This window comes from Acinonyx jubatus, chromosome B2, assembly GCF_027475565.1.
Source record: "Acinonyx jubatus isolate Ajub_Pintada_27869175 chromosome B2, VMU_Ajub_asm_v1.0, whole genome shotgun sequence".
NCBI classification, from domain to species: Eukaryota; Metazoa; Chordata; class Mammalia; order Carnivora; family Felidae; genus Acinonyx; species Acinonyx jubatus.
Genome location: NC_069385.1, coordinates 105,043,847 through 105,058,003, shown reverse-complemented (window position 1 = coordinate 105,058,003; position 14,157 = coordinate 105,043,847). Strand labels below are relative to the sequence as shown.

The following is a 14,157-nucleotide window of genomic DNA, read 5'->3' as shown; positions in this document are numbered from 1 at the left end:
TGATTGGGTGGGGAAGCAGTGGAGAGAGTAAGTATAAAGCAGTGCAGCAGTTGAGAACAACATATATTCAGTGGCAAAGAACAAGTGGAGAGGGAGGAGTTGAAGATGCAAATTCAGAAGAATGGGATTGATCACCAGAACAGGATTTGCCCAGAAGGTAGAGGAAGTGAGATTGTCACCATAGGTATCATGATTAGTCTCAATTGATTGGAGAGACACCAGCGTTAGTGCCGGGAAACTGAAGGAGAGATGTCTGAGTTTTTTTGTTTTTTGTTTTTTTTCTATGAAAGAGGAGAGATGCTAAAAATGAGAGGTCAGAATTTTGAGGAAACTAAAAGGATCCTCCCAGTTCAATGTTTTGAGCCACACATTCCTCTGGGTTCGGGCTACTAGATGCACGCATGACACGAAATGGTTAAGAAACTCTGATGGGTTGTTCTTTAGAAGTTCTGATTTCTTATGAGTAGGGAGGGTTCATTCTCTTAGAAGGAGTCAGCAGAGGTTTCATTTGATTATTTGGGCTCTGGAAAAGAAGATAGTGCTTGTTGCTAGTGCACGGGATGCTTGTGGAAGGGGGTATATGCTGGAAGTGCCAAAGGTGGTGGAGGGAAATTTGGTGGTTTGCAGCTTGGCCTGCAGGGTTTAAGGTGGTGCACACTTACTTTGGTGTTTGTATTCCCACATTGGCATTCACCTTGAACAACTCCCAGTGAACAGCTTTGTAAGGAAAATTGTTATGGGGCTTTGATACTTTTACTGGTAATACATTGTGAGTCTTTGTATAGCCAGATGCTGTTTCTGAAGATTCTCTTTAGGAACTAAGGAATATAGATTTTAACTATTTAAAATACACACAACATTTTCTTGGGAAATGTAGGATTATTTTCAAAATCTTTGAATAATGCTGAAAGATATTCTTTGGAGTAAAAAGAGGGGGAATTTATGCTAGCAACTTTAGATTCTAAGTCCTACTTGGTTTACGTGTTTTACTTTAAGATACTCTACATTAGTTCCCCATTTAATGTGTAATAGTGAGCCGGGGGACCCGAGTGACTCTGTCGGTTTAGTGTCTAACTCTTGATTTCTCTGTAGGTCATGATCCCAGGGTTGTGGGATTGAGCCCCATGTCAGGCTCCATGCTGGGTGTGGTGGCTGCCTAAGATTCTCCCTCTCTCCCTCTGTCCCTTTTCCCCATTCACATGCTCTCTCTCTAAAAAAAAAAAAAAAAAAAAGTGAACTTGGATTGCTTCTATCAAATGCTTTGTATTTTCATCAAGTTTCTACTTTGTTTTACTTTTCTTTAGCACTCAGTACAGCTCACATAAAGATTCCTTTTTTTTTTCCCAACAATTATATTTTAGGACTTTTGGTTATTTTAAGTCACTTTATTTGGAGGTATAAGCCATTAAGTGGCTTTTGCTATAGAGATTTAATGCAAAAGGAAGAGAGAGTTTTAGGCTTAATAGGAAGACTTACTTGCTTGTTATGTTTTCTGACAGTGGCACACATGAAATGTAGATACAATTTTTCTACAAGCTTAGCAATTCAAGTACAGTCTGACAGATGAAGTATATAGGCATTTGGTAAGATTTCTGTTTTCTCTGATTATAAAACCTCCTGTTCACACCCAACCCCCTTCTCCATATACCTTTCTTCCTTTCTCCTCTCCCCTTCTCCTCCCATTCTTCCTTGTTGTGTTTAAGATGTTTTCCCTTTTGTTTTTTGTTCTGTGTTATCATGTTGTCTCTTAACTTGAATGGTGCTCAGTAATACATCTTTAAACTCATTAAAAATAAGAGCCACTGAGCCAGACACTGTCGAGCACTTTATAGGAATCAGTTTAATCCTCATAGCAGTCTTATGAAGAGTCTTGTTTTACAGGTGAAGACACTGGGCACATATAGTAGAGGAGGTGATATGAATTAGGCAGGTTTGACTCTGTGGGGCTTCTGGGTGACTCATTAGGTTAAACATCTGACTTCGGCTCAGGTCATGATCTCACGGTCGTGAGTTCGAGCCCAACATCGGTCTCTGTGCTGACAGCTCGGAGCCTGGAGCCTGCTTCAGATTCTGTGTCTCCCTCTCTCTGACCCTCCTCCGTTCATGCTCTGTCTGTGTCTCTCAAAAATAAATAAACATTAAAAAAAAAAAGGTTTGACTCTAAAGTTCATGTGCTTTATCGCTATACTATACTGCCTTCCAACCATTGATTTAATAATATAGTAGTTTTGACAATTTTCAATGAGGTGAAAGCAATCAGCCTATCTATTAGTACTAGATACTTTTAATATCTAGGCATTTATTTTAATGATACGCTTTAAGGACTCCAGTAAAGTTTACAGTCACTAAATCTAAAAGAAAATTTTCACTTTTGGTCATAATTCTAAAAACTGGAAATTGCACCTTAAAATCATTTGATGAAGTTGCATTTGTCAGAGTATGGTTTATTAATACCATAGATTGTTTCACTTTAAAAGGCCTCTCAGTAGGTACCTCATACTATTCTGTCTGAATATTGTTTTGTCTGATAGGCTGGTTATTGAAGCTGTATATTACAATATTTAGACCACAGTTCTAGCAGTGAGGGAGTAAGACAGTGTGGAATTACTTTCCCACCTTAAAAACTGGGAAATTGAACAAATTATTGAAAACAAGTACTTTCAGGGACGCCTGGATGGCTCAGTTGGTTGAGCATCCAACTCTTGATTTCGGCTTAGGTCATGATTCCAAGGTCATGAGATTGAGCCCCGCATTGGGCTTAGTCCTGAGCATGGAACCTGCTTACCTGCTTAAGATTCTCCTTCCCTGCTCTCCCCCCCCCCCCCCCCCCCGTCTCTCTCCCCCTCCACCTCCTGTCCCTCTGCCACTCTTCCCTTTTCACATGTGCTCTCTCTCTCTCTCTCTCTCTCTCTCTCTCTCGCTCGCTCTCAAAACAAAACAAAAACAACAACAACAACAAAAACAAGTATTTTCAGAGTATAGGCAGCACAGGAATGAGATACTTGAGAAAAGGGCAAATAAGGAAAACCCTATCATTGTCCTGAATTTCTACCAGGAGGTAATACTTGGACTGTAGTGCAGGAAGAGTGAAATTCAACAGAAGGTTGTCAGTTTTGTTGAGGAGTTAGAGATTAGAGTTCAACCAAGCCAAGATAGTTAGAATTGTGGAACTGATTACCTGGAGAGAGGGAGAGAGAAAGTGAAAGTGAAAGTGCTTTAGCAATGTGATTACAGAGTTTACCTTGAGTATTTGGCTGAATACCAATCTATCATTGTATAGGGTGTGGCCTCGTGAGGTTAGCCGTGAGCAGTTTGTGAAGAGTAGTAATTACTGGGGATTAACATGAATAATTCCCATAACTTAAACAAGGTCAAAAATTTTTGAATTCTCTCCATTTGGTTTTGAGAGACTTCATTGAATACATGGGTAACTCAGTGGAAGGGTGAAGTGAGAGTAGATGGGTTTTCAAATAGCAGCTATTCTAGGTCTACCCTGAAAAAGCTTCATACTGGTATGCAGATACTTACCTGTTTGCTGGAAAAAGATCAGTTTTCTTTAATATAGGGTTTCTTAACTTTGTCCCTAATGACGTTTGGGCAGGATAGCTCTGCTTTTGGAGTCTATTCAGTGTATTGTAGAATGTTTATAAACATCTCTGATCTGTACCTGCTGAATATTAGTTGCACTCTTCAGCTATAATAACTAAAATTGTCTCCAGACACTGCTACGTATCTCTTGGGGTACAGAAACACCCCAGGTTGAGAACCAGTGGTTTTTAAAGGATTAGAACAAGATCTAGCACTCACTGACATTGAATAAAATGAAATACCAGCTATATATCTAAGAATTAGCAAAATGTGACAATTTGGAGGAAAAATTGATTGATAGAAAGTGGACCACAAATGATGGAGTTGGCAACAAGAATATTAAAATAACTATAAAAAAATGCTCAGCATGCTCAAGGAGGTAATCGAAAGTGTGAACTTAATGAGGAGGGAAATAGAAGATATAAAAAAAGAACCAAATGGAACTGACTACTAGAGACAAAATACACAATGTCTGAAATGAATTCCTTCTTGTGGAATTTTGCCAGTAGAGCACGAAGAAAAAAATGATCGAACTTGAGAATGTAGTAGTAGACTCCATCCCAAGTGAAGCACAAAGAGCATAAAGACTGCAAAAAACTTGGGATAATTTTAAAGAGTCTAACATACATAGCTAGAGTTACAGAAAAAGAGGAGAGAGAAGGTGGTCAGGAAAAATATTTGAAGAAAGATATTAAAATATGTCCAATTTGATGCAAACTATAAATCCACAAATTCAAAAAGGGTGACCATACAATCCAGGGCTGGTAAAAGCACATCATAATTAAGTGCTAAAAATAAACAGTGAAGTGGAAAATTTCAGGAATTAGAGGAAAAAAGCACTTCAAGTAGAGAAGAATTAAGATAAAAATCCACAGAAAGGTGGCTCAGTCGGTTGAGCATCCAACTTTTGATTTCCCCTCAGGTTATGATCTCACGGTTCATGAGATAGAGCCCTGTGTTGGGTTCTGCACTGACAGCAAGGAGCCTGCCTAGGATTCTCTCTCTCCCTGTGTCACACACAAGTCCGGTCTCTCTTTCTCTCTCTAAAAATAAATAAACTTAAAAATAAAAAAGATAAAAATCCACAGATAATCATCAGAAACTAAGTATGGTGGAAGGTAATGGAATGAGATCTTTGAAGTGTTGGAAGAAGAAAAGTGGTCAACCTAGAATCCTATTTTTGTGAAAATACTCTTCAGAATAAAGGTGAAGTAAAAAAGTTTTCAGCCTGGGACACCTGGGGTGGCTCAGTCGGTTATGTGTCTTACTCTTACTCTCAGCTCAGGTCTTGATCTCAGGGTCCTGAGTTCAAGCCCCGTGTTGGGCTGTGCACTGGGCAAGTGTGGAACCTGTTTTAAAAAAAGTTTTCAGCCAAAGAATAATAGAGAATTCATTACCAGCAGAATGCATCCTAAAGAAGAATTAAAGCAAATTGTCCAGGAAGAAAGTAAAATGATACTAGATGGGAACTTGTATCTATATAAGCAGAATGAAGAGTGACAAAAATAGAGGTAAATATGTGGATAAGCATAAAAGTTTCCCATTTTTAAATTTCTTTAAAAGATAATTGACTATTTAAAACAAAATAATATATCATGGGAAACATAATGTAGAAGTAAAATATAGGTATGTATGTATGACAATAGTAGTTCTAAACACAGAAGAGATGAAATGGAAATGGGCACATTGTATGTGAAGTGGTATAGTGTTATTTGAATGTAGATTTTGTTGGGTTAAAGATGGCATATTATAAAGCTAGAGCAACCCCTAAGAAAGTAAAACAATGAGGAATAGCTAATAAATAATAAAATGAAGTGGTAAAAATTACTTAAAAAAAAAAAAGACACGAAAATCAGCTCAAAATGGATTAAGGACTTCAACAAATACCTGAAACCATAAACCTAGAAAAAAACCTAGGTGGTAAGCTCTTTGACATCAGTCTTGGAGATGAGTTTTTGGACTTGACTCCAAAAGCAAAGGCAACAAAAGCAAAAATGAACAAATGGGACTACATCCATCTAAAAATCTTCTCCACAGCAAAGGAACGCATCAACGGAACGAAAAGGCAGCTTATGGAATGGGAGAAAATATTTGCAAATCATTTATCTTAGAAGACATTAATCTCCATATTTATATATATATATATATATATATATATATACACATGTGTATATATATATAGAGAGAGAGAGCTTATCCAACTAAAAACCATTAAAAATGGGCAGAGGATCTGAATAGGTATTTTTTCAAAGATGATGTACAGATGCCCAATATATACATGAAAAGATGCTCAACATCACTAATATTCAGAGGAGTACAAACCGAAACCACAATGAAATATCACCTCACACCTGTTCAGATGGCTGTTATCAAAAAGACCAGAAGTGTTTGTGACGATGTGGACAAAAGGGAAGCGACCTGCACTGTTGGTGGGAATGTAAATTGGCACAGGCACTATGACAGTATGGAGGTTCCTCAAAAACTTAAAACTACCATGTGATCCAGCAATTCCACTTATGGTCATTTACCTAAAGAAGAGTAATACACTAACTTGAAAAGATACCTGCACCCTTGTGTTCATCACAGCATTATTTACATAATGGATAAAGAAAATGTATTATGGGGCACCTGGGTGGCTCAGTCAGTTGAGCATCTGACTCTCGGTTTTCAACTCTGGCCATGATCTTGCAGTTTGTGAGATCAAGCCCTGCGCTGATCTTGGAAGTCTCTCTCTCCTTCTTTCTCTACTCCTCTCCTGCTTACGCACTCTTGTGCACACACTCTCGTGTGTGCTCTCTATCAAAAAAAAACAAAAACTACAACATTAAATTAAAAAAAGAAAATGTTATATATACACAATGGAATATTATTCAGCCACAGAATATAAAGAAATCTTACCATTTGCATCAACATGGATAAAACTTATAAGCGAAATAAGTCATGGATGACTTACAAATGAAATAAGTCAGACAGATGAAGACACATACTGTATGATCTCACTTAGATGTAGAATCTAAAAACACACTAAACTTAGAGATACAGAAAACATTGGTGGTTGCCAGAAGCAAGGGGTATAGGATGGGCAGAATGGGTGAAGGTGGTCAAAAGGCACAAACTTCCAATTATATATAAACATATATATATAAATTTATTATATATAAAAATAAATTCTGGGGATGTAATGCAGAGTATGGTGACTGTAGTTAATAAAATTGTATAGTTGAAAATTCATAGGAGAGAAGATGTTGAAAATTTTCGTTATAAGAAAAAAAATTTATAACTGTATGGTGATAGATGTTAATTAAGACTGGTGATCGTTTCACTATACACACACACACACATACATACATACATGTATGGAATCATTATTTTGTACACCTAAAACTAATATAGTGTTATATGTCAGTTATATCTTAATAAAAAAGGAGACAACAGAGCCCTCTGTCTCTATGTGCACATACTGAGGAAAGGCCATATGAGGGCACAGTGAGAAGGCAGCCATCTGTAAGTCAGGAAGAGAGATCTCACCAGAACCCAACATGCCAGCACTGATCTGGCTTCTAAACTCCCAAAATGAAAAAAATAAAAGTCTATTGTTAAAGCAAAAAACAACCCAAAACAAAAAGAGAGAGAAAGGAACAAAGATCAACTGGGTAAATAGAAAACAAATAGCAAGATAATGGATTTAAACCACATCAGTGATTACATGAAAATTAAGTTCTCTAAAAACTCTAATTGAAAAGGCAGTTGACTGGATAATATGCTTAATATGCTTCCTACCAGAAGCTCACTTGAAATATTAAGGTAGTGGTTAAACGAAAGAAGAAAAAGAGAATTCAGTGCAAAGCATAAGAAATCTAGAATGGTTACATTAATGTCGAAGTGTATTTCAGGAAAAAAATATATTACCAGGGATAAAAAGGAACATTTCATAATGGTAGAGTCAATTCATAAAAATTATGTAACAATTCTAAAACTGCATTATTTAAAAAAAAAATGTTTATTTTGAGAGAGAGCAGGGGAGGGGAAGGGAAAGGTGGGGGGAGAGAGAATCCCAAGCAGGTTCCATACTCAGTGCAGAGCCTGATGTGGGACTCGATCTCACAACTGTGAAATCGTGACCTGAGCTGAAATCAAGAGTCAGATGCTTAACTGACTAAGCCACCCAGGCACCCCTATATGTGTAATCTAATACCAGAACTTCAAAGTACGTGAGACAGAGACTGCCAGAACTGAAACAGGCAAATCCACACATAGATTTGAACATGCTTCTCTCATTAATTGATAGAAATTAGTGATGATGTAGAAAACTCAAATAATCAAATAAGTGGATCTAACTGATGTTTATGGATAGTTAACCTGGTAAGAGAATACACATTCCTTTGAAGAGTACATGGAATATTACCAGATACACCCTTAATGTTTGGGCATCAAAGAAGTCTCAGAAAACTTAAAAGATTTCAAGTCCTATGAAGTAGGTTTTGTGAATACAATGGAATTATTTTAGTAATAGATATTTGGGAAATCCTCAGTTACTTGGAAACTAAACAATATTTGTAAGTAACCTGTGGGTCAAAGAAGAAATTGTGAGGGAAAAAACTGGTTTTTCAAATGAAAAAAATGGAAACAATCAAAATTTGTGGAATGCAGGTAAAACAGCACCTATGGAGAAATTTATTGCTTTCAATGCTAATACTAGAAAAGAAAAGACTAATGTCCGTGATCTAAGTTTTTATCTGAAACCAATAAAAGAAGAGCAAAGTAAACCTGAAATAATTTGGAGCAGGAAATGAGAGCAAGAAACTATGAAATAAAAAACAAGCCAACATTCAAGAAGATCAAGTTCAACAGTTGAGTTTTTTGAAAAGATACAAAATTGATAAAGGTCTAATGACTGATTGAAGAAAAAAGAAAATATTACTGTCTGATTAATAACCAGATGTGAATGTCACCACAGATCAGACATTAAAGGGATAATGAAAAAATATACTTATGAATTTGATAACTTAGATGTACAAATTCCTTGAATAGTACAACTTCTCAACAAATAGAAGTAATACAAAGTCTGAGTAGCATATGAAGAAATTTGAATTCATTATCAAAAGTCTTCACACAAAATACTGAATCCTATCAAGCATTTAATCTTTTTTTAAAAAATATTTGTCTATTTTTAGGAGAGTGCAAGTGGGGGAGGGGCCGAGAGGGAGACAGAGGGTCTGAACCAGAACCCGGCTTTACGCCGACAGCCTGACAGCAGCGAACCTGTGCAGGGCTTAAACTCACCAGCTGAAGCATGAGCTCACTGCCTGAGCTGAAGTCAGATGCTCAACCAACGGAGCCACCCAGGCGCCCCCTACATTTCTTAATTAGCATTTTACTAATTGAATATACCTAAAATTGATACCATCTTAAACAGTATCCAAAAAATGCAGTATAAGCGTATCTTACTTTTTTGGATATTTTAGTACTCTGTCATTTAACTTTATTTTATCATTTTTAATTAGGCATAGGATGTAAACAATATGTGAGGGAAATATCACGATCTTTGTAATTCTGCATTCTTCAAAAGCAAATTATTCTTTCAGAAAATGTTTTCGCTGGGCCTACCTCACCCTCAGCGTCTCTGGGCAGTGGGAATGAGGCTGCACTGGGATCAGTCACACAGCCAAAGAAAATTCGAGGAATTGGATTTGGAGACATTTTTAAAGAAGGCTCTGTGAAACTGAGGACAAGAACATCTGGCAGTGAAGCAGAAGAAAAGAAAACAGAAAAGGTAATAATGGTGAACTTAGATTAACTCTACTTAACTCTCTCATGAAGCACTTTTTAAGGTGTAAGTCAGTTTGCAACTCTGTTACACACCCTTTTTTGAGATTGCTAATAATTGGTTATGATTGAGACAACTGTGAGAAACTGTTTTCAGCATTACACTGATTAATGTTTATGTTTGATTCTTATAAAATGAGAATGTTTATTGGTATTAATACCAACTTTTCTAAGTTTTTAGTTACCATAGGTAAAAATGGAAAGGGCAGGAGTTTTTTTGTTTTGTTTTGTTTTTTGCCTTTTAAAGCTAAAATTACATACTTTTTCTTTAAATTTGAAATAGGCCTAAAATGGGTCATTTTAAAATGGATTCACAATGAGGTATTAAGTTAATTAGGCACTACTTAACTCTCCTCTGGATTGTTGGCAGTGGTGAAATTTGCTTCTCCTCTAAATGTATGGAGAACTTTGTTTTTCATTAGCATTTTGATGGCATTATGAAATAAATCAAAATGAATGTACCATAAATTATAACATCTAATAATAGGTTTCAAAGATTTTTTTTTTAAGTTTTATTTATTTGAGTAATCTCCCACCAGGTGTTGGGTTTTAATTCACAACCCCGACATCAAGAGCCGTACGATCCTCTAACCAAGCCATGCAGGCACCCCTTTAGTAACAGATTTTGAAATTAACTAATAACGTTTTGTTTTGGGGGAAAAGAGCTACAATTTTTAGAACATGAATTTCAAGGCTGTTTTTGAGGTTCACACCTTAGAGGTACAGATTGAGTACTTCAGTTAGGAGGTTTTCCTGTTGACTTTTAGGGCATTGTTTCATTTTAGTTCTCAGTTGTATGTCTGTATTTAAGTTTTAAGAGTTGAAAGTATTTCAGTATTTACTTACCTAGTTCCGCTATATTTCACTAATTAGACTGATTTGGTTGGTGAAATATATTCTCAGGTTTTCTTCTAAAATGGTTAGTTTCCACATATTTTTTCTTTCCCAGTTTGCTACATATATTTTCATGTAATAATGATTTGGGTTCAGGAAAGAGAACTTGTACTTTCTACCCTACCCTCTCCTCCTCTGAGACTGTCTGGCAGTAAGATTATGGGGCCTAATTGGTTCTTGGTTTTGATACCTTGATTCAAGGTAAAGATTGGAATTCTTGTGGTTTTTGGAATGGTGCTGTATAGCCAGCCATATAATAGCCAGGGATGCTGGAGAAGCACTGTTTGCATTATGAAGGACATTAGATAATCTGGGGCTGCTTTTTAACTTTAAAGCTTATGATTCATAACGAATAATTTTATTTAGTTAATGATTACACTAATACTCTTTCAGTTGCCACTTACAATGTTCACTACTCAAGAGTAACTGTTAGTGAGAGTCCTCTCAAATATCACCCTATTTGAGAGCCTTGCAAGCCTTGCTTTTGATCACTGATCCAGGAATTGATAGCACATTTGCTATATTTGTAGGTGATTGATATCAGATTAGAAGAAATGATGGTTAGACTTGTGAAAAATTAAAGTATCTTAAAAGAGAAACAGAACACACAGTGATAAGTAAGTTAGTAGTATATTTAGATTTTTAACTAATGAAAGCTAAGGTCAAAAGTAATGTTCTTTCTGGGGAGAGAAGTCAAGGAAAACACTAGTATGAAGGACTTACTTTAGTCAATTACAATGTAAAATTTTCTACTGACTATAGTTGTAAGGGTTGTAACATTACCTAGGTGTTTTCATTCAGATAGCAGCAATGAAGTATAAAGACCTTTTTTTTTTTTTTTTTTCCTCTATCTCATCCTAGGGAAGTTTAGTGCTGTGGTTTAAAAGCCCACTTTCTAGAGTCAGACTTCCTAGGTTCAAATCCAGGCTCCACTACTAAATTACTGTTATGGTGGGCAGGTTTCTTAACTGCTTCCTAGTCTGTAAGAGGAACGAATAATAATGCTTACTTTATACAGATTATTCAGAGGATTAAGTTATAAGGTATGTAAAGTGTTTAGCTAAGGAGTTCCTACTCAGTACATTTTCAGGTGCTATTATTTTCATTTATTTTGGAGGTTTAACATTAAGTGACACTTATGGGTATTATGGGTATCAGAATGTGTATTATTCTTAAGATAGGAAGTTTTAAAAATTTGAAGTTCTGAGCTATCATTTCAGTAGTTTTGTTATCTCTGTCTTTTCAGTCACATTACTAACCTGGCTATAAGTACCATTAGGGAAGGCTGGCTTACTGCAAATGAAAATTTTGTTTAATACTGTTATCTTAATTCTCACTTAAAATAGTTGATATTGTCCTTTTCTTTTCTAGCCCTTAATTATACAGTCAGTAGGATCCAAAACTCAGAGTGTGGAGATAACAAAAACAGACACGGAAAGTAAAATTAAAGGTAAATTTTTGAATAAAATTTTCATGTTGGGAAAGAAGCATGCTCAAATGTATTATTAGATTTTTTGAAACTGTATATCAACACTGTACTACTTGATCAGAGTATTAGATCCTACTAGAGGTAAGCACTGCAGGGTCAAAGAGTTCAGTGTGCTTTGTTCACTGATGTATCTCCCTACAGTTAGAACCAGCGCCTAGAACATATTAGCACTAGGAACTATTTGAAAGTATGAATTAATGAAATTGTTACTTAATTCAGTATATAGTGTCGGCCGACATTATTAAATTTTCTTTAACAGCTTCTAGTGTACTTTTTTTAACACAAAGTAGAGGCTTAATATGTATTGTTAAAAGAACCAATTTATTTAATCTGCATTATTTACTTTATTTTAGCTAAGGAATATTGTAGAACATTATTTGCCTATGAAGGTACTAATGAAGATGAGCTTTCTTTTAAAGAGGGAGAGATAATCCACTTGATAAGTAAGGTAAGATACTTGTCAGGTGTTTGGTGAATTATTTAATTTATTCATTCTTCTATTTCCCCGTACAATGTAAGCTCTGGAGGAACTGGGATTTTGTCTTGTTTCTGTGTCCTGAGAACATGAAACATGGTAAATTCTCAGAAAGTTTTTTTTGAGTAGATTTTTATTGTCTGTTTGTATAATAATTGATGTTTTGGGGATTACTTTTGCCATCCTGTTATATTTTCTCTCTAGCCCCAGCTCCTCTAAGTTTCTGTTCTCACTTCCTAGTTTACCCCATTACATTTTTTTTGCATCTAATGCTTTTTGTATCGTTTATAATATAACAAGAAAAAGAATGGGGCCCCTGGATGGCTCAGTCTTTAAGTGTCTGACTCTTGATTTCAGCTCAGGTCATGATCTCACAGTTCATGGGATCGGATAGAGCTCTGCATCTGGCTCTACACTGACAACAGGGGAGCATGGTTGGGATTATGTTCTTCCTCTCTCTCTCTCTCTCTCTGCCCTTCCCTCACACCCACACTGTCTCTCCCTCTCTCTCTTTCTCTCAAAAATAAACTTTAAAAATTAAAAAAAAAATGAATAGGGAAACAATTCCATCAATATTGTAGACATTTATGAGACCATACTGTGTTTGGAAAATGATGCAGCTATTTCAAAGAGGTCTGGGCAGAATCCTTTAACTATTTTTTGTTGTTGTTATTGTTTTATTTTTGAGAGAGTGCAAGCGAGGGAGTGGCAGAGAGAGGGGGCTCTGCACTGACAGCAGTGAGCCTGATGTGGGGCTCAAACTCACAAACCGCTTGATCACGACCTGAGCTGAAGTCAGATGCTCAACTGACTCAGCCACACAGGTGCCCCTGTAACTATCCGTAATAGAAGAAAACTATAAATAAAATACAGTTTTTGTTAATGACTGTATAGCACAATTTCTGAAAAATTTTCCCTTGTCTTAAATTGACTTTGTTATCGGATGGTTTAGTATATGTAATTTTTAATATCCGTACAGTTTTGGACTGGTTGAACCTTATTTCTCATGGCCAGGTGGTATTTAGAAGGAATTGTAGAATAACTTGTTAATTTCTAGAGAAATGAATAATATGATTGTGTTTTGGTATATAAAGTGTTAAGAATGTTAAGTAAGATACAGGTTAGAAAGTCATATTCTCTGTCCACCCTCTTCTCAGCACTTTGTCCTTTCTCTTCGCTGAAAACCTTTTATCCTCATAAACCAAATTTTAAAATTATTTGACTCATTTGTTTTTTATTTATTTTTTAAAGTTTATTCATTTTTGAGAGAGAGAGACATAGAGCGTGAGTGGGGAGGGACAGAGAGAGAGGGACACGCAGAATCTGAAGCAGGCTCCAGGCTCTGAGCTGTCAGCACAGAGCTTGATGCAAGACTCGAACTCACAAGCCATGAGATCATGACCTGAGCCAAAGTTGATGCTTAACCAATTGAGCCACCCAGGTGCCCCTAAAATTTTTGACTCATTAAAAAAAAAAAATCCCAATTTTATAACTACTGCTGGAAGTAATATATGGGTAATATTTGCTTTTTAGGGAGGACCTTATGATCTGTTTAACTCTTTTTTTTTCTTTTTTGTAAAAAAAATTTTTTTTTTAATGTTTATTTTTGAGAGAGAGAAACAGAATGTGAGTGGGAGTTGGGGAGGGGTGGGAAGGAGACATAGAATCTGAAGCAGGCTCCAGGCTCTGAGCTCGAGCCCACAGACTGTGATATCATGACCTGAGCCACAGTCAGACGTTCAACCAACTGACCCACCCAGGCTCCCCAACCCTTTTTTTTTCTTGTAAAAATAATGGAATTCAGTATTTTTATATTTTGTTGTGAACTTTTTTCTTATTTAAAGATAACACCTATTATTAATATTATATAATATTTTGCATTGTG

General features: G+C 36.1%; 1 protein-coding gene across 1 annotated transcript in view; it reads left to right on the top strand.

The window, feature by feature from the left end:
- The window catches only part of CD2AP (CD2 associated protein), a 136,854-nt gene that overhangs the window by 77,004 nt on the left and 45,693 nt on the right, over positions 1-14,157 (top strand). Inside the window, exons 6-8 of the mRNA XM_027057604.2 lie at positions 9,174-9,361; positions 11,680-11,758; positions 12,151-12,245. Coding sequence (XP_026913405.2) covers positions 9,174-9,361; positions 11,680-11,758; positions 12,151-12,245 — 362 coding nt within the window. The remainder of the gene's footprint in view (positions 1-9,173; positions 9,362-11,679; positions 11,759-12,150; positions 12,246-14,157) is intronic.